Source organism: Manis javanica, chromosome 4 (genome assembly GCF_040802235.1).
Source record: "Manis javanica isolate MJ-LG chromosome 4, MJ_LKY, whole genome shotgun sequence".
NCBI classification, from domain to species: domain Eukaryota; kingdom Metazoa; phylum Chordata; class Mammalia; order Pholidota; family Manidae; genus Manis; species Manis javanica.
Genome location: NC_133159.1, coordinates 156,449,528 through 156,468,410, shown reverse-complemented (window position 1 = coordinate 156,468,410; position 18,883 = coordinate 156,449,528). Strand labels below are relative to the sequence as shown.

Genomic DNA, 18,883 nt, shown 5'->3' with positions numbered 1-18,883 from the left:
GGAGCTGTCAGGTTGACTGGGTCCCTCCTGGGAGGCAGGGCAGATAGCAAGTTTGCCAGGCACCCTCAGCACCCCCAGCGCAGGCTTCTGCCCTTTCTGGTTGATACTGCCGCTTTTCTGCTGGCTGCCTAGTCATTCTTGCTGACCTCTGTTGAGGACCTACTAGCTGTCAGACACTGGACTGAATATTTTAGCAGGTGACATGTTTCATCCTCTTAACAGCCCTATGAGACAGGTGTTTCTACTTTCTTCTTTTCACATATTAGGAAAGAGGCTCAGAAAGGTGAAGTAATGCTCAAGATTACACAGCTGTAAGAGTGGAGGCGAGGTTTATATCCAGAACCTTCTCTCATACGCTCTGTACCACTCCCTTTGGGAATACAATTGCTGGGAGTGTGACTCCCCATATCCTCTAGCTGGGGTCCAGCTGGATTGCAAGAGCAAACTATGACCTCCGCTCACCTCCCTGAGAGGAACTCACCTGGGGCTCAGCATTTTGAGAGATGTGATCCTGCAGGGGGTCCTCTGCCTTCCCCAGGGTGCTGGGGCTGCAGGAGGAAGTCAGACAAATTGTATATCCCGTTTTCCTTCTGCTCACTCCTGTCACAAAGTGAGGTTCAGATCCCTTTGGGATCAACAGGAAATGACTTGTGGGGTGCCTAGTGTTTGGAAAGAAGATAAAGGTGCAGGCTCAACTCTTGCTGCTTGCTTACTGTGGGACCTTGGGTGAACTACTTAACTTCTCTGTGCTTCAGTGTTGGCATCTATAAAATGAGGTGATAAAGTACCAGGCTCACAGGGATAATGAGAGGATTGAGTTGGAATGAGTCTGCAGAGTCTGGAATAGTGCCTGGTAAGCAGTAAACGCTACTACTATTATTATTAGCTGGAGAATCAACAGACAACTGTTTAAGACAAGAGGCCAGGAAATATGGGTAAGCCTATAAAAAGGACATGGTTAATTTTGGGGGGTCTAGGTTTCCTAATTTTTCAGGACTGAGGGATCCTGAGAGGGAAGGAAAGGGTGGATGGTTTCCAGGTGACATTCCTCCCTTCCCACCCCCATCCCCAGGAGGATAGAAATTCCTCACAGGTTTCTATGCTTTCATGTGGAGCCTGCCAAGCCCTGGCCAGCATTCCTCTGCCCCTCCTGTCAGTTAGGGGCAGGTGGAGGGGATCATTAGCCCCTTTTACAGCTGTGTAAAGTGTGAAGGTAGATGTCTGTACCTGAGGTCCCAGCTGGGACCTGCTTGAAGCAGGTGGCCTACTCCCCAGCAGAGGGCCTTTGAGGGTGAGGACAAGGGGAGGAAGCCACCTGGGAAGCTGTCCAGGGCTGCCTTACAACCCCGCACCAGTGTCTCAGTGCAGGGGACGGGTCCCCTGTGAAGGAGACGGGTCAGGCACCAGGGAAGACCAGGTCTGGTTGTTTCCCCTGCCACCATCCCTATCCTGAGGGTCCCTGGAGGGAGACAGGGTTCTGTGTGGACACCAGGGAATGTGCAGTATTGTCCCAGAGGAATGAACCTCAGCTCTGTACCTGCCCCTGAAGCTCTCAGGCAACTGGGTATGGGGTGGGCGGGACCTAGAGAGACATCCAACACACGTGAGCAGAGCTGGGAGCCAGAGGACATGGAGGAGAGAGCTGCATGGGTGGGAAGTAAGGGCAGGCTTCCTGGAGGAGAGGGCAGGAAACAGCAGGACCTGGACAGAGGATCACAAGGCTGCGTGGGGGTATATAGAGACCTGCTCTTTTTGTTGTTGTTTTTTATTAGGGTATCACTGATATACAATCTTATGAAGGTTTCACATGAGCAACACTGTGGTTACTACATCACCCATATTATCAAGTGCCCCCCACACTCTGTTGCAGTCACTGTCCATCAGCGTAGTAAGATGCACTACTTGTCTTAGTGCTACACTGCCTTCCCCATGACCCTTGTACATTATGTGTGCTAATCATAATGCACCTTAATCCCCTTCTCCCTCCCACCCACCCTCCCCAACACCTTCCCTTTTGTAACCACTAGTCTCTTGGAGTACAGACCTGTTCTTTTAACCCTCAACCTCAATGCATGGAGGTTCTGCACCCATCCATCCATCCGTTGACCTATTTTATATTTATATGTCTGAACAGGACATGAGGAAGCCCTTTCCCCATCAGCTGGAGCTGTCCCACGCAGGATGGACTAAATGACAGGTGGTGAGCTTTCCTTTGCTGAGTTTTGTAAGTGGCTAGTGCAGGAAGTGGGGGCTGGGACTCCCTAAGTATCCTGCACTTGTCCATGCTGCTCTGGAGCCCTGTGAGCTCCTCCAGTTCAGCCCTCAGAGCCTGGAGCTCCTACTTTCTCCCTCAAGCCAGCTGCTTCACCCCTTTTTCCCAGGTACTTCTCTGCCATTCCCAACTCACCCCACCTCCCTGCCTGGGCCTGGCCCTACCTCCACCCATGTGGACTTTCATATCCCTTCTCCCCAGCCTCCCTACCTCCAGTTTGGCCTATCTGCTGCCTCCAGAGCTCTCTCTGAAGACCTTGCTGTAAGTGTGGCCTTCCCTTGCTCCAAAGCCTTCCTTGGCTCCCATTTCCTGCAGAAAATAACCAGATTCCTTCATCTGCCTTTCAAAGTCCTCTTTGAGTGGGTCCCAGGCTCTCACTCACTTTTTACATATGATTTTGGCTCTACTTCCTCACCCCTTGCCAACCAACCTACTTGGAAGGCAACTACTACGTCCAGTCAAGGCTCAGACGCTGCCTCCTTGATGAAGCCTCGGACTGGTGCCCCTCTGAGGCAGAGACTGAGTTGTTGGGATGGTTTCCTTGAAGGTGAGGCCACATCTTTTCATGTTTGTATCCCAGCCCCTAGTAGGGGCTCAACAAATGTAACCAGTCATATGAGTCAGTGAGTGAATGAATCCCATCCTCCTCCCATCTTTCCATCACTGTTTGTTGGGACCTTTTCCATCCTTACTGCCTTCCCTAGGATCCCCGCCTGGGCTTCGCTGTTCCCTGAATGCCCAGGGCGGATTGACCTGGTCATCCTTGTGCTCCGTGACTCTCCTGTCACACTGCAGGCTTCTTGAGGGCAGGAACTGGGTGTCTCCTCACATCACTGGGTTGTTATTAATGCTTATTCAACCTCTAATGCTTTAAAAACTTTCCCCATGCTCTGTTCAAATGAAGTCAGCAGACGGTTACTGGGCTCCTAGGGCTTGCATGGGCCGGGCGGTGTTCCAGGACCAGGACTCACAGCCACAGAGCCTCAGAGTCCTGTGAGGGAGACGGACAAACATCCCCGCTGAGGTCAGCTCTGGCCTCTGTCCCCTCTTCAGAGCTGAGCTGCTAAGCCAGGAGGCTGACTCTCTGGCTGGGTCTCCCAGCCAGGGAGTGGGGGGCCGGGCTAGCCTCCTCTCCATCCCTTTTCCCCTTGTGGCCCAGCAGGAGTCCTTCGGTCCAGCACTGCCGCCAGCCCAGGACCACCCAACTCAGATGTGTATACTCATTAAAGGGTAAATCAGTAGTATTGAATTATTTTTAAGTACACTTTTTTTAAAAATAGCAAATGCAGCTTCTTAGTTGGAGTTTCTTTGGGAATCCAGTAGGCACCCCAGTCAGGTGATGAACCGTTTCTATTTCTGACATGAAAAGGTTAACTTGCTACTTCCTGGATAAAACGAAGGTGTTGCACCTGCTTCTTCTGTTGCGTCTCCCAGAGAGAGACGGTGAGGCCTTGTCTCTCTGGGGCTTCTACCCACACTGGCAACTCCTGTGATTAGGGGCTGGGTCCTTGGTGGTCCTGGGCCCCTCACAGGACAGAGAAGGGCTCCATCCAAACTGGTAAGCCTATCTCCTGCCCCACCCAGGAGTCTGACCTCAATCTTTCCTGCTACAGCCACCACCGTCTCCCACTTCTTTGGTTCCAGAAGGAGGTGGGTCTTCAGTGGGGCCACTTCTACCCTCTGGACCCCTTGCTCCAGCCCTGAGATCCTGCCTCTCTTGCCTTGGAACGGGTTCCCAGCCCCCACCAGGCTCGCCTGCGTGGCTCCTGTGGTGGGGGAACACAGAGATGTTATCCCTAGGGGTATGGACGTCAATGGGAGCATTGTTCCCACTGGTCCAGAGCAGGATCAGGGAGGGACAGGGCAGAGACTGGGAATGTCCCAGGTGCCACACAGGCTGGCTTTGTCCTCCTCCTCCTCCCCCTCCCTCTCACGCCCTCCACGGACCCTCCCCTGGCCCCTTCCTTAGGCTCCTCCACAGCCTGGGGCAATGCAGCTGGTGCAGGGGTGGGGTTTGGGATGGCCTCAGGCAGTTCTGCAGAGCAAGGTGTCCCCCCCCAGGGCAGTGCCCTCTGGAGCTAGGGCTCTGCTCCTGTAGGCCCAGCCCTGCCGCCCCACCCGCCTACGGAGCACCCCATCTGGGAAGCACTCGTCCAGTCCTTGCCCTGAGCCTGCTCCCTCCTGTCTGTGTGCCATCCAGACCCAGACCAATCTTAGCTGCCCCATGAAGGTGTCCTGGTTGCAATTACAACGATGGGCACCCCACAAGACAAGACAGGCCGAATATAAAAATCAGTTGCCAAGAGCTGACCCCTGAGCCAGCACTCCTGGGTACAGGTCCCAGCTCTGCTAGTAGCTGTGGGACCTGGGTGAGTCACTGCACCCTGCAGGCTTCATTGGTCCCATTTATAAAGTGACTGGCACCGGACCACCTTCCATAAGCTCCCTCTGGCCTTGTGCAGCTGCCTCCCGGGGAAATGGAACTGCTGCTGGGGACTGATCCAGAGAGAAAAGAGCCCCCGGCCCCAACCTTCTCCTTAGCCTCCAGCCTGAGCTTTGTCCCCAGAGCATGAGTGACAACCAAAGAAAGCTCCTGGAAACCTGCATTGCTGCAAGTGAAACTGATCTCCAGCCCCAGATCCAGTTCCTCCTCTCAGCCGCCAGGCCTCCCTCACACCTGCTCTGTTCCCTTTGTACGTTAGGCCAGGAGCACTCCCAGTCTTTCATCCACCCCCTGCCCTATTCAAGCTTTAAGCCTGCGGCACCACCTCCCACCTCCTGGTTAGGGTCTGATTGCTGTAGACTGGCCAGGCAGGCACCCCAGAGCCTGACTCCCCACCCCCTAACCTGGAAAGATCACAGGGAAGGAAGATGAGGGTGGGGAGGGAGGGAGAGGGCAGGAGGGAGACACTGTGTCCTACTGGGTGCAGCAAGGAGTGCTTATTACTGGGGGATGATTTTTTGCTGAAAAAAGTATAGATTCAGGAGGACTTCTTGGAGGAGGGGCAATTTCTGACATGGATTTAGACACATTTAAGCCCAGTAGTGCCCAAGAGCAGGTCCTGCCCTTCTGGTAGGACTAATTAGCGCCAGTCATTTATTTATTTGGCAACTATTTATGGATGTTGATTCTGTTTTAGGTGTTGGGAGTATAGCTGTAAGCCAAAAAGGGACCCTGCTTTCACAGAGTTTATATTTTCCTGAGCGGAGTTGAGGGAGACAGACACTAACAGATAGGTAAGATGTTAGTTAGCGGTAACTGTTCAGGAGAAATGTTAAAATGGGTAAGGGAACAGGGAGTGAATAAGGAGCTCAGCAGGCCTCTGAGAAAGTGACATTTGAGCAGACAGCAAGTGGACAGCTGGGGGAAGATATGTCAGGCAGAGGGAATAGTAAGTGCAAAGGCCCTGTGGTAGGGAGAGTTTGCCATATTGAGAGATTAACAGGGAGCCCACTGTGGCTGGAGTGGAGTGAATGGAGGGAAGGGTGGAATCAGATCACATAGGGCCTTATAGACTGTGACAATGACTTTGGATTTTATTCAGAGTGAGATATGGTAAAGAAAGCAGCCAGGGTGCCTCTCCTTTGGGGCTCTTGGAAGTTTCTAACAATCCCCTCTTCCTTACTGCCTAGGATTAGGGAGAAGTTAAGAGCTAAATTTGGGAATCAGGCAGACCTAGGTTTATTCCTCCACTTATCCATCCACCGGGGCATCCATTTATTTAACAAATGTTTTTTGCATACTCTGTGCTTGATGCTGCCACTCACTGGCTAGGTGACCTTGGCCAATTGTCCTTATCTGTAAAGTGGGCCCAGCAATAATTCTTACTTAAGGGACTTGGGAGGCTTAAGCAAGACAAAGTGCTTAAATCATGTAGCACAGCGCCTGGCACGCAGTGAGTGTTCCATACCTGGTTGCTTCATGACTAGTCACACAAGCTCCCCCACCCCCTCTTTGACCCACCCAAGGGAGTCTGACCTGTGCCCACTCTGCTCTGGGGAGCTTGTCCAGAGAGGGCACCCCTGTTCCCCATTCTCAGGGCTTCCCTGTCTCCTCTCCCCAAATGGCTGCACCCCTGCTCCCTGCCCTCTGCCTCCTGCCCATGTGTGGTGTCAAAGCTAAGCAGAACATTCTAGCTTGCCCTCTTGGTTTATCAGCCAGCCTCTGTCTGCCCTAGCCTATGGGCCACACACTTTCCACTCTCTCAGGAAAGGTGTTGTACTGTCTTGTGCTGGGGCCCAACTGGGGCTCAAAAGCTAGAGACAGAAACAACTTCTAGGGAAAAACCCAGGCTTTGAAGCCCTTTGCATGCAGACGTGTTGAGCAAACCGTGGCTCCAGCACATCCTCACTGTTGGTCCCTGCAAGTCACTTCATGTCTCTGGGCCTTAGTTTCTTTATCTGTAAAAGGGGACAGTAACAACTGTAGGTGCAGGCTGTTGGTGGATGGAGATCACACACATAAAGCCCCTGCATGAAGCACGTGCTTCACAAGTTGCTATTAAGAGTGGAAGAACTGGGGAGCACATACCCTCACCAAAGTGGAGGTTCTGGGTCTGGACCTGGGGGTGTGAATCCCAGAGATTGCATTCAAATGTGAGTGTCCTTTTGTCTATGGTGAGGGTCCACAGCTTTCTTAGGATTCTCTAAGGGGTCTTGAGCTAAATGGACAAGGACAGGAGGATGACATGGCCAAAAATTTTTAAAGAGTTGAAGTCATGCCTAGAATTTGTTCCTTCATTTTATAAAAATTCAGTTATTCATACAACATGTTTTTAGTGCCTGCTCTGTGCCAGGCCCTGTGGGGGAGTCAAAGGCACACAGGGACCTGCCTTCCTACCAAGGTGCCCCCCTTTTAGCAGTGAAGACAAGACCATGGAGGCACTGCACTTTATAGTTTATTCAGCACCCCATCTGGGTCATCTCCAATGATCCTTTCTGCTCCCCTCTGGGGGAGGCAGTGCTGGGGGACCATTGTGTAGATGATAAAATTGAGACTCAGAGTTGCTAAGCCATTGGCCCAGAGTCACACAGCTGAGAAGCCAGGACTGAGAGTCTAGCACCCACCTCTTCCTCCCTGCAGGTCCACTGGCCCACCAGGAGTGGGAAGGTGCATCTCTGGCTCAGGGATGGAGGGAGGTGCCCCTTCCCTTTCAGCCTTCAGCACCATATAGGCCGGCTCCTCCCCCTCCTCCTCTCCTGGCCTCAGACACTCAGGGCAGCACCCCCACTGCCCTGCCCTCTGTCCTGGGAATCTCACGCCGGCTTGGCTAAGGGTTCCCTTTGGATAACTTGGATCATCGCCTGGGTTTTCTTCTTCCTCAGGTTGAGGGATGCAATCTGGACATGTCGGAAGAGGCAGGCTGGCTTTGGAGTCAAAAACGTTGAAGGAGAGGGTGGCTTGTCCATGAGGTAGAGCAGGTGTGGCTGTGAGAGAAGGGGGCACACCTGCTGAGGGACCCTCCCTCCCCACGCAGCTTCCCCTGCCCCCCAACACACTGCCTTTGTGATGCTCCTGAGCATAAGCCAGGCCTCAGCCCACACGAAACTCTTTACACACGCCTTCAGCTCCAGGCGGTAGTACCCAAGACCTTGTTAGGGGCTGGCCCCATGCCTAGGTCCCAGCCCAGGGCGCCGGGCATCAGTGAGGGGCAGGAGGCCCAGCTTGTTCTCGTATTTATTTATTTATTTGAAGACCCAGCATTTACACATACCTGGCTCTGATGAACCCCCAGGGCCGGGAGGAGTGGACGCTGCTGCCTGGGCTTTGATGTGCCAGGGAAGAGATGGTGAGATGTGCTGGGAGGGAGTCACTGCTGCTTGTGGTGTGTGTACACTGGGGGAGCTCTTGTGATGTCACCTTGGGAGGCCAAGGGTGGCAGATACCGTGGCAGGCCCAGGGGTGACTAGAAGGGATTGGAAGGTGGGGAAAAGGAAGGAGTCTTTCCTGGGCCAGACTTTTGGCCCATAGCCAAGCAGTCCCCCAACCCCCAAGGGCCACAGCCATTACCTTGAGTTTGGGAGCACATACACCCTTCAAGTAGAAGGGGAGAAGGGTAGCAGGTTGTGGAAGGAGCTGCCAAAGCCCTGTGAGTAGGCACAGCTCTAAACACCCCCCTCCAGACCTCCCACCCCAAACCCTAGAGGGACCCAGCCCCAAAGAGATTAATGAAAGTGATTGGGGTCAGGAGCACTGAGGTTTAGGCCAGAGACCCACTCAGAACCTCCAAGACCCTCCAAGATAGGCTCTATAAGTGGGTCCTCCTGCCTGCCCCATATGCCTAGGGTTACCAAGGGGATGCATGCTGAGCCATGAGGGACATTTACTCCTAAGTGAATGAATGAATGATATTGACATACATGCAAAGACAGAAGTGCATCTAGCATGTCACCTATTTACTACTGAGTGTTTTCTATGGGCTGGGCACTGTTCTAGGGATGAACGAATGACTAAGTCACAGGGAAGCCCAGGCTATACAGGAGCAGTGCCAGGGGGAAGGGACAGCTAGATTTGGGAGATGGCCAGATGTTCTATTTAGCTCTTTCATTGGAAATAATTTCAAATTTAGAAAAAGCTATAAAAATTAAAACAGTACAGAGTGTATCTTTACAACTTGCGCTCAGATTAAATTATTGTTAATATTTTACTCTATTGCTTTGTCTCTGTCTCTCTCTATATATTATATTTTTCTATGTATACACATGTTTCTCTATAAGTACATCATTTTCCCTGAATAATTTGAGGATAAGTTACATATATCATAGTCCTTTACCCCTAAATATTTCAGTGTATTTCCCAAGAAGAGGGATATTCTCTTGCTAACCACAGTATAGTTACCAGTTTCATGAATTTGCATCAATACAATATTTTGTCTAATCTACCCTCCACATACCCCTATTCCCATTGTGATTAGGCCTAATTCAGTTGACCTAAGAATGTCCTTTCCAGGATTTTCCCCTGGAGTTCACAGGAACCCAGGAGATCACAGAAGTACAGGGAGGGAGGCAGGGGCAGAGCCGGCCCGAGCCACCAGGCCAGGAGAGTAGAGTGCTGAGTGGGAGCGGGGTGAGCATGTGCAGGGATGGGTATTGCCCCAGTAGCCAGCGACAGGTCAGGATGTCCAAGTTCTACACTCAGCAGACTGAGAGAACAAGAGGGCACCCAGGCCTGGGTCCTCAGTGCACCAGGGATGAGGTCCCTCTACTTTCTTCGGCCTAGGGACCCCATTTTGAAAGGGCTTTGGGGCCGGATCCCCAGTGTCAGGAACTTCTGAGTGGGCTCTCAAGTACCCAGGCAAGCTGCCTCAGGCTCTGGACATCTGAGGGCTGTCAACACAGAAAACAGAAAAACCTCAAATTTCAAGGAAGTGGACAAAGCTGCAGAGCCAGCATTGCATAAGTCTCTCCTGTCACCCTCCCCGCCACATACAGGGTGGACATGAGTGGGTGGAACAGCACAACAGTTCTTCCAGAGGTTCCAGCCACCAAGGCCCCGTCTCAGGCAGGGCCGGGGTGGCCAGTGGGAGAGTGGTGTCCTCATCCCAGGAAACCTGTGGGATTTATGGGTCTCTGGGATTGGTGGTGGATGGTGGAATCTTTATCCAGAATTTCCCTGGATAACAGCTGAAATCCTCCTCTCCCTCTGAGGCCTCTTCTGGAAATAGCCCCTGATCCTTCTGAAGGGCTCTGGCCTCCTCCCCACACTCCTGGTCTAGAGCTGGGCCTTCCCGGGCAGGGCCCCTGCCTGTCTTCTTCCCTGCTCTATTCCCACACCTAGACCAGCGACTGGGACCTCGTAGATATCAATAAATTGTATGTGGTATGAATGAATGACCAGTTCTTTCTATTCAGGACCACTTAGTTCTTACCCCTGCTGAATGCCCAGTGGGTAGAGCTTGTGGCAAGAAGACTCATGGTTCAACATCAAGAGGGGCTTCCCAATTTATTTGGTGTATCTTGGATGGTTTCATTGTTGACCTATACAGAGGCAGGGGGTTGCCAGAGATGACTTCTTGACCCTCCCAGATGTCCCTCTGGGGCCTCCCAGGCCCATCCAAGGCTCTGCCCGCCATGCGTGGGAGGCTGAACTGTGGATGGTTGGATCAAGCTTGCATCTTGGACTTTGCCAACCGGGCCAGAGGTGCCCCATACACTGCCTGGCCTGGGATGGTGTCCAGACTTGGTCCCCAGGGCCCTCCCACCCCTGCTGGACAGCAGCCTCTCCCAGTGACTCAGCCCTGACGTCGTGGGGCGAGCGGAAAGGCCGAGGGCGTGGGAGGTGGTGCTCCCTCCCTCCTGTCCTCACCTCCCTGGCCTCAGCCCCCATAACCTCCTTCCCTCCCACCATCCCTATCCTCTAACCTTCTTGAGTTTCCCCTGAGCCCATGCACCCAGATCTGTTGCCCTTGTCCACGGAAGCATGCTTTGTGTGTGCCTAGGTGTGTGCCAGGCACCATGGCTCATGGGATAGAAGCAAAGCACGAGGGAGTTCCTGGTCTGCACCCCACTCTGCCTCTCCTCACCCCAGCAGCCCGGGGCACCAGCTCCCTAAACATGGGAGACAAAACCTATCTGTGGCTCTAGGGCTTGGGTCTGCTTTAGTCTACTCCCTCCAGCGCCTCCCTTAAGTGTGTGATCTCAGTTTTTGATTTCCCTCAGTTAGAAGAGGGTCCCTGGGACTCACACGTTCCCCCATAACAGGCCAGGACACTTGGGCCTCCAACTCTACACCTGCCCAGCCAGCCCCCTCCACCCCACTTCAAAGCCCAGAGCCAGCACAGCTAATTACATGCCCCCCGCCCCACTTGCTTGTTAAGTGTCATTAGCCCCAGTTTACAGATGAGGAAACTGAGACTGGGTGGTGGAGGACGTCACCCCCTCCATCCCCACCCTGGCTCCTGAGCCAGGACTGCCACAAGGTCTGGGGACCCTGCCAAGACTCCCCTTCCTTGGAGAAGCTGAGACCCAGTGCCCATTCCAGCTCCTGCTTCGGGCCTTTCCCTAGCCCGCTCCTTCCCTGGAAGCCAGCTGTGGAGCCCTGGGGTGGGGTGGGCAGGGAGACTCTCTGAAAGTGCACATAGGCAAAATGCAAATGAGCCCCCCAATTATTGAGAGTCAGGGCGGTGACACTTTAGGTAATAGGACCTTGGGAGTGGATGGCCCCCCACCCCTTGCTCATCAGTCAGAGGCCCCGCTATGGGAAGAGGCTGGTGATGCTCTCACCCTGAGTGGGGCTGGGCTGAGTGGGGTCAGGGGCGGGAGCCTACCCTGGCAGGACTTAGGAGGGCACTGAGCCGATGCTGTCTGCTATGACCGCCCTGCCCTCAGGGACGAGAGAAGCCCTGCCTCTCAGCCCCTCCTGGGGAAGGCAGAGGATCCCCTGTGGTCTGGGAGCAAGGCCAGCTCCCTGGCCCTGCCTGACTCAGCCAGCCGGGGCTTAGTGGACTGTGAGATACTTGAGGCACCCCTCCACACACACGCTGGGAGACAAGGCCCTCCATTTTACAGACAGGGAGACTGAGGTTCAGAGAGGGGAGTGATTTGCCCAATGGGATTGCACAGTGCAGGGGGGAAGCAGAGAATTTGGAGAAAAATGTCAGTAAAATTAGGGCTCCTGAGGGACAAGTGAAGGCAGGAAGTGGGGAACAGATGAGCAGTGCCGGGCTGTCTGGGAGCAGTGAGGTGCTCACAAAGCTGTAACCTTCTCAAGTGTTGGAATCTTATGGGAAATTTCCTTCATGGCTCCTAAGGACAGACAGGTTGCTGGGCCCATGGCAGAAGAGAAATACTTATCTGCTCATTAGCTGGGTTCTTTGGTGCTAAGGTCTGTGAATGCACAGGAAGAACTTGGCAGCTTTGTGGATGAGGGCCTCTGAGATAAGAGCCTAACTAATAGAAGAGAAAGCATTCAGCCCTCTCTGGTACCCTAGATCTTTCCCTGGGGTGGAGGGGTGTCTCCGGTATCTACCCCATAGGCTTTTTCACTTCACATCATCATCACATGGGATGAGAGATCCATGGACTTCGTCATCACTGGAAGAGCCCACATCCAGGAAAACCGGAGGTGACGTCACTGCCACTTTGCACAGGTGTGGGGCTGCGCCTTGCTGAGGCTTCACCCCTGCGGCTGTGAGGGTCTCAGCTGAGGCCCTGTGGGGAAGCTGTGGGGAGGGCCACAGTCAGGGAGCAGAGGGAACCAGGATCGAAGAAACTGGCTCCTCACTTGTCCCTTCTGTCGCCACCCTGTCTTCTCAACAGGCCTTTCCAGGATGGGATGTGTCTCTGCAGGGTCCTTTTGTCCTTGTTAGTGGCCAGGGCTGGATGCAGTGACTTGGAGGGAAGAGAAGGCAGGGAGTCTGACTCTGTGTGGCTCAGTGGGGGTGTCAGTGCCCTTCTCTGAGTCTTAGTTTCCTTTGTTTTCAAATGAGGGACTCGGCTTTCACAGTTGGTAAAGGATTACACGCTGCCGAAACCTGTGTAGGACAATTTGGGAGAAGGATAGAAGCATATTTGCCACAGGTGAATCATGGCTGGAGCCCAGACTGGGCCTCCTCGCCATGTCCCCTCCCCAGAGAAAGCCCTCCAGGGGCCCCCACCACCAGTATGAATCTCCCCTTCCTTGGGCTAAACAGAAGAAGCTCCAGCTTCCCTGGGACTTGGCTGCCGTGCCTTATGTTACAGTCAGTGGGTTACTGCCCACCTCCCCTTTGGGAATGTAAGATCTTTAAGGCAGGGGCAGGCTTCTCAGGAGCTGTTTGGCCATCTCAGGTGTAAATGTGGCAGCGGCTGAATCTCATGCAGCCTGAGCTGCTTCAACTTTCTTAGCTGTCCCGCTCCTGGGGTACTTTGGAGAATGAACCTGTACCCCAGAAGGCCCAGTTTCCTGCATTTGGTCTGGTTGACAGAACTCTGACCCTGGTCCTGATGCAACCTGTGTGCTACAGGCCTTGGGTGAGGTATTTCTCCTCCCTGGGCCTCAGTTTCACCAGACTGTCTCCAAAGTCCCTCCAGTTTGAACATTATATCCAGTCTATGCTCAGAAATTCATTTGGTCCTATAAACTGCCCTGTCCTTCTTTGCTCATTTGTGTAAATCTGCATGGAGCCTCTAACAGTCTCTGTGTTTTTCTGTTGATCTGCTTTTGCTTTGATTTCTGGCTTTTCCCCTGCCATAAGTGACATGAATGAGGAGTGGATAAAATGGACAGAGACCATGTCTTGTCTCTGTGACCCCATCATATAGCACAAGGCCTGCGACATGGTATGTGCCCTGTAAATGCTTGTTGAAATGAAATGGCCAAGAGGGGAGTTCAGTGGGTACCTGGAGAGAAGGGGAGGCAGGAAGGGGGTGCATGGGGAGCATCTGACTTGGAGGGTTGGGGGAGAAGCATCAGGGAGGGAGGTGAGTCAATGTCTCCACCTGTAGATTCAGCAAGAATGGTGAAATGGGGTCCCAGAGGGTGTGACAGGTGTCCAAGGTCATACAGCTGATTGGGGACAGAGCTTAGAGCTCAGCTCCTGACTTCTGACTCTGAGATGCCAGGTTGATGCTGGAGAGGTTTGGAGATCAAGCTGGAGGGAGAGTCTGACTGGGGGCTCTCTCCCCACATTACCTCTCCCTCTGACTGAAACAGGGGCTGAGCTCAGTTCTCCACTTATAAGGAGCTAGGCACCTGTGGGAAGGGGCAGCCCCTCTAGATGGTGAGGGACCCCAGACTGTGAAGTGGCCTGTGAGAGACAGAATTCAGTTGGAAAGGTCAAAGGGCAGTGTGCATGGTCCTATATTCCTTTGGGATCCAAGCCGGGTTCTGAGGAAGGGAGTGAAATTCTCTGCCCTACAGGTCTTGGAGAATCAGGGGAAGCCTGGCGAGACCAGACTGGTGTAACAGCAGGGGACAGGACCCCAGGGCCATTCAGAACCACTCAGAACATCCCCACATCTGTGATCCAGGAGGGAGTCTGGGAATCATATACAGCACGCAGAGCCAGCCTGCCTCTAACATCTGGCATTCCCGGCAGCCTGCCTCTGCTCAGCCATTCCCACCACTGCCACCAGGTCATCCAGGGCTCGCACCTGGAGTGGGGGTGGGCAGGGGGCTCATATTGCTTTAGACCCCCATCCCCTCAGAGGGGATTAGAGCATTCACCCCCACTGGGGGCTCAAGGAAGAGGGCTCAGGGGCAGGCTTTGAAACTGGGGATGTAGGTCTAGAAGGATGCTGGGATGCATTCTTCAATGGGTAAGAACAGGGCCTAGCCAGCTTCTCTATCCTACACTCCCCTCCCTATTTCACCAGCTCTGCTTCCAGAGCCCTTCTCCAGGCCACTCAGAGGAGATGGGTGGGAAGCCCCTAGGTCCAGACCACCCTCCACTTGCCCAGGACTCTGTTGCTTTGACTGGACCCCATGCCCTAGATGGAGCTCTCCGAGGGAAGGCCAATCAATCCCCGAGCTCATCAAACTCATAGGGTTGCACTCTGCTTGCAGGGAGCCCTCGCGAGTGATGGGGGAGGCCAGACACTAATGTATTCAGGATATAGGTGCACGGAAAGACAGCAGAGTGTAAACGAAGTGAATATTGAAGGCTTGGGGTGCAGAGAAAAGGGTAGATAGAATTTGGGTCACAGAGTCTTGGCAGGCTGCATGGAAAACAGGGGCCTGAAACCTAAGGAGGAGAGGAGAAAGGGATGCTGCTTTAGACAGGCAAAAGGCTTAGGAGAAGGGGAGAGCCCCAGCGTATGACTGCCCTCAGCTGAGGTGGGTGGGAGATGGAAGCACAGCTCTGAGGAGCTTCCCCAAGGAGAGTGAAGAGCCTGGGAGAGAAGAGGCAGGAGGCTGGGAGGCCAAGGAGATGGACCCGGGCAGTTCTCCTGGGGCCCGAGGTGCTGAGGGAGTGGAGGGAGGATGCAGAGTCCTCACAGGGTGAGGGAGGATGGAGGGGATGCAGGGGCCTGGAGGCAGGTCTGGCCTGGAGCCCTGACCGCACTCCTCCTCCCCTGTGCCCATCCTGGCCCACACTGACTGTGCCCCAGGCCAGCTGTATCCCAGCCCCCAGCACCCTCCAAGCAGAGCCAGCCCCGAGCTGGTGCCCAGAGAGCAGGGCGCTGCAGCTGCTGAAGGTTCAGCATGGAGACTTGGTGGGGGTTCATGGGAGACTGCTAGGCGCCACTTAATAGGATTTTAATTATACAGCTCCAGCAAGAATTTTTCTCCCCCCTGGGCTTGGGCCCTCACAGATAACTCCATCTTCACCTCAGCATCTTCCCAGCCTTGGCAGCCAGGTCTCCTGGGCCCCCACTGCCCACTCCCACCTACCATAGCAGGGCTCTGGCCTATCTCCTGGGGACTCCAGGAGGGCCTGGCATCTGCCCCCAGAAATCATGGGAGGACACTGGCCCCTGAGGAGGGCCCTGCCAATGGAAGCTCCTCCAAGGTCTGCATCCAGGGCTGTGCAGGGCCAGAACTGACTTGGGTGCTGGGCAGAAAGGGTGTACCCCCCTTCCACTCACTGTGGACTCAGTGCTCATTTTTCCAGGGTGATTGTGCCCCACACCAGGGCCCTTGCATGATGAGTGTCTCATGGGTCACTTGCAACAGCTCTGGGTGGCAGGCAGGGCAGATAGAGTGATAATCTCCATTTTTTTAAAATTAAAATGTGACATTTATTTTAACATAAGAATTCGGCGTGGAAGAGTGAAACACAACACACACATGGTGCACCAAGTGGCAGCCCTGAAAAGCCATGCTGCAGGGAAGATGAAGAGTCCTGGTGTAGTCATTTTGAATCATACGTAAATGAAATCATCTCTGAAGGATTTGGCAAATATTTATTTTTTTCTGTCTCCAGTCTTTCAAAATAGCTACCAATTTGTTTAATGAAGCTGCTTCTAAGAGCACACAAAACGTGAGCACACAGCATAGATGAAACCCAGCGATCTGGAGTGATGGGTGATGCAGGAGTGAGCCCAGTGGGCGCCCTGGGTGGGCTGCCCGGCCACGGTGTCCCCCGACTGCCGGAGAGCATGGGAGGTCACCGCCCTGCAACTCGGGGCTCAGTGGCACAACAGAGTCCATATTGTGCCGTGCGTTCCATTTATCATGTAACAAAGAACTGTCAGAGTTCAGCACAGTCTTTAAGTAGATGACCTGCATCCACATCACCGTCCACCCTAAGTGGTGTGAATGTAAGGCCACAGTATGTACTGGGGACAAACCTCCTATGGATCATTTTACTGTCAACATCATTCTTCTGAAATAGGAAGTGTTTCTGAATTAAGGTTACAGACAGTTTTTCTTAAAATACTACATACATTATGACTAGTATGTTAAAATTATTTATACTTAAGATATTTTAATATCCAAAGGAAATTTACTACCAAATTATTACAGTCGATATTAATCAGTATGGCATGCTTATTCATTGATCCCATAGGTATGAGTATAGATCAGCATGATTTTAGTGTCTTCTCTTTCATTTTACTAAGTTAGGAACACAGCATTTACAGAACACACACAAACGGTGCACCACCCCAGGACTGGGACAGCTCCTTGGGCAGCTGCGCTGCAAGCTCCGCTAAGCCCCGCAGGGGAAAAAAGCCGATTCCAGTTCTTCCTCAGAAGGTACTGGTGGAGGTGGTCAGGCGCCTTCCAATATAGATCCCCAGTCCAATGGCCAGGAGGTGGGAGAGCAGCAGGGACGGGAGGAACACCTTCAGGAACTCAGCCGAGAAGATGCCGCCCTTCCTCATGACGCTCATGTTCCTCATGCTCAGGGCGGTGGCACGCCTAGGGTGTCTGAAGAGGAACTCCTTGAGGGGCACATTTTTCAGCCAGCTCGACCATTCCCAGATCCAGTCCGAGTTCTTCTTCAGGATCCTCTCCACCTCCTTTCTCCTCTCCAAGTAGTCTTCCTCGGACTGGATGCTCTTCTTCTCCCCGACGCTGTGGGAATCTGCCTCCGAAGCTCTGTTATTATCCTGTGGGGTCTGTGAGCGAGGCAGACTGTCACAGTGAGAGCTCTTGGAGCTGCTCCATCCAGATTCATGCTGGGCGTCCCGCAGTATTTTCTCCAGGTCACCATTATAGAGACAGACCGAGGCAGGGACGCCGCTCCCGTTTGAGCCATGGCTGAAGTGCAGCTCAACCCAAGAGCCCTGCAGGTTCTCCTCCTGCAGTCCGGGGATCCCGCTCTGCGACATGGCACCGGAGGGAAGGCGCTGCAGCCGACGGGCCGGAGCCCGGGTCGAGGTCGGGGCTGATAATCTCCATTTTATGGATGAGGAAACTGAGGCTCTATGAGTTTTAGTGACTTGAACTTAAGGACACGGGGGTAAAAAGTCTGGACTCCAAGCTGTCTGGCTGTGCCCCTGAGCTGCCATTCCCCTGCACTCCATGCCCCAGTCAGGGGGAGCCACGCAAAGCTCCTCTGTTTGGAAAGCTCTCCTCCTTTCCCACCCTATCTCCTGCTTACCCTTCAGGCCCGAGATGCCTCGGCCCTCCCAGGCTGGGTTAGGGTCCCTGCTCCCATGTTCTCCCAGCTCCTGCATTTGGCGGCCATAAACCCATTCACACTATACTGGATTGCCTGGCTAATCTGTCCAGATTGCCATGGGTCTAGAAGTCCCTCAACACATCAAGACAAACCTTGCTGATGCCCCCGGCCCAGCACTGAGATCCTCCTCACCCAGCTGTGCTCTGTAGCATGAGTGCTGACCCTCTCCTGCCCTTGGCCTGCTCCCCTGTGCCTGCCCAACCTCCCAGTGAAGCCAATGTCAGCCACAAGCATGGTAGGGTAACCAAACGGTCTTCTTTAGTGGCAGCCCTTTATCTGAGTGAGGCTTTTTGGAAGAGTCCTTATTATATTTTTTAACACCTACTTTTGGTTTTAGAGTAACTTTAGATGTACAGAAAAGTTGCCAAGACAGAACAGACAGTTCCTATACACCCCTCCCAGCTTCCCCTGCTGTTAGCAGCCTAGATCACTGAGGTACCTTTGTCCCAGCTAAGAAATAACATAAGTATCTTACAAGTAACTAAATCCAGCATTCTATGTGGGTTTTACCATTATATTTTTTTAATTCCACAAGTAATAGGTGAATACATTATTACAGGAATTTCAACAATGTTGGAAAATGAACAGTAAATTGGATCTCCCTCCCCCACTCCCCCCAGGCCCCTCCAACCTCAGGGTAATTCTTCTGTCCCCTCTATGGCATGCGTTCTTCCTGCCCCTTTTTCACCAGACAGTGGGGTGTGAGGTCTGGCGTTCAGCACCTCGGATGGCCAGCTGTTCACGCCTACCCTCTCCCCTCCTGCGCTGAAGGTGCTCCTTCCCCATCCCCGCCCATCCCTCTAAGCTCTGCTCAGCCCGTGCTTCCTCTGGGCAGCTCTGAGGAGCTACCTGCCCCCAGCAGCACCCCTTCCTCTCACTGTCCACTCCACCACATCTTTGCATCCCTCCCCTTGCCCGGCAAACAGCTGGGGATGATGACAGCACTCCCCACACCCTGCTGCTCCCTGCGCGGCCTCCAGAATGCAGGAGGTGACAAGACTGTGAGTGAAGAAGTGAGCCAGGGCTTTAGGAAAGTCACCCGGATGCAGCCAGCAGTGGGCAG

The 18,883-nt window shown here is 53.5% G+C and overlaps 1 protein-coding gene across 1 annotated transcript; it reads right to left on the bottom strand.

The window, feature by feature from the left end:
* Positions 1-15,981: 15,981 nt before the first annotated feature.
* Positions 15,982-18,119, bottom strand: LOC118968501 (BCL2/adenovirus E1B 19 kDa protein-interacting protein 3-like). Its single transcript, XM_073232958.1, has one exon. It carries the CDS (start codon positions 17,465-17,467, stop codon positions 16,883-16,885), a length of 585 nt encoding a protein of 194 aa, XP_073089059.1. The 5' UTR covers positions 17,468-18,119; the 3' UTR covers positions 15,982-16,882.
* Between the last annotated feature and the right edge of the window lie 764 nt (positions 18,120-18,883).

Excerpts from the sequence above, each read along its gene's own strand:
- LOC118968501 (XM_073232958.1), bottom strand. The coding sequence starts at position 17,467 with ATGTCGCAGAGCGGGATCCCCGGACTGCAGGAGGAGAACCTGCAGGGC.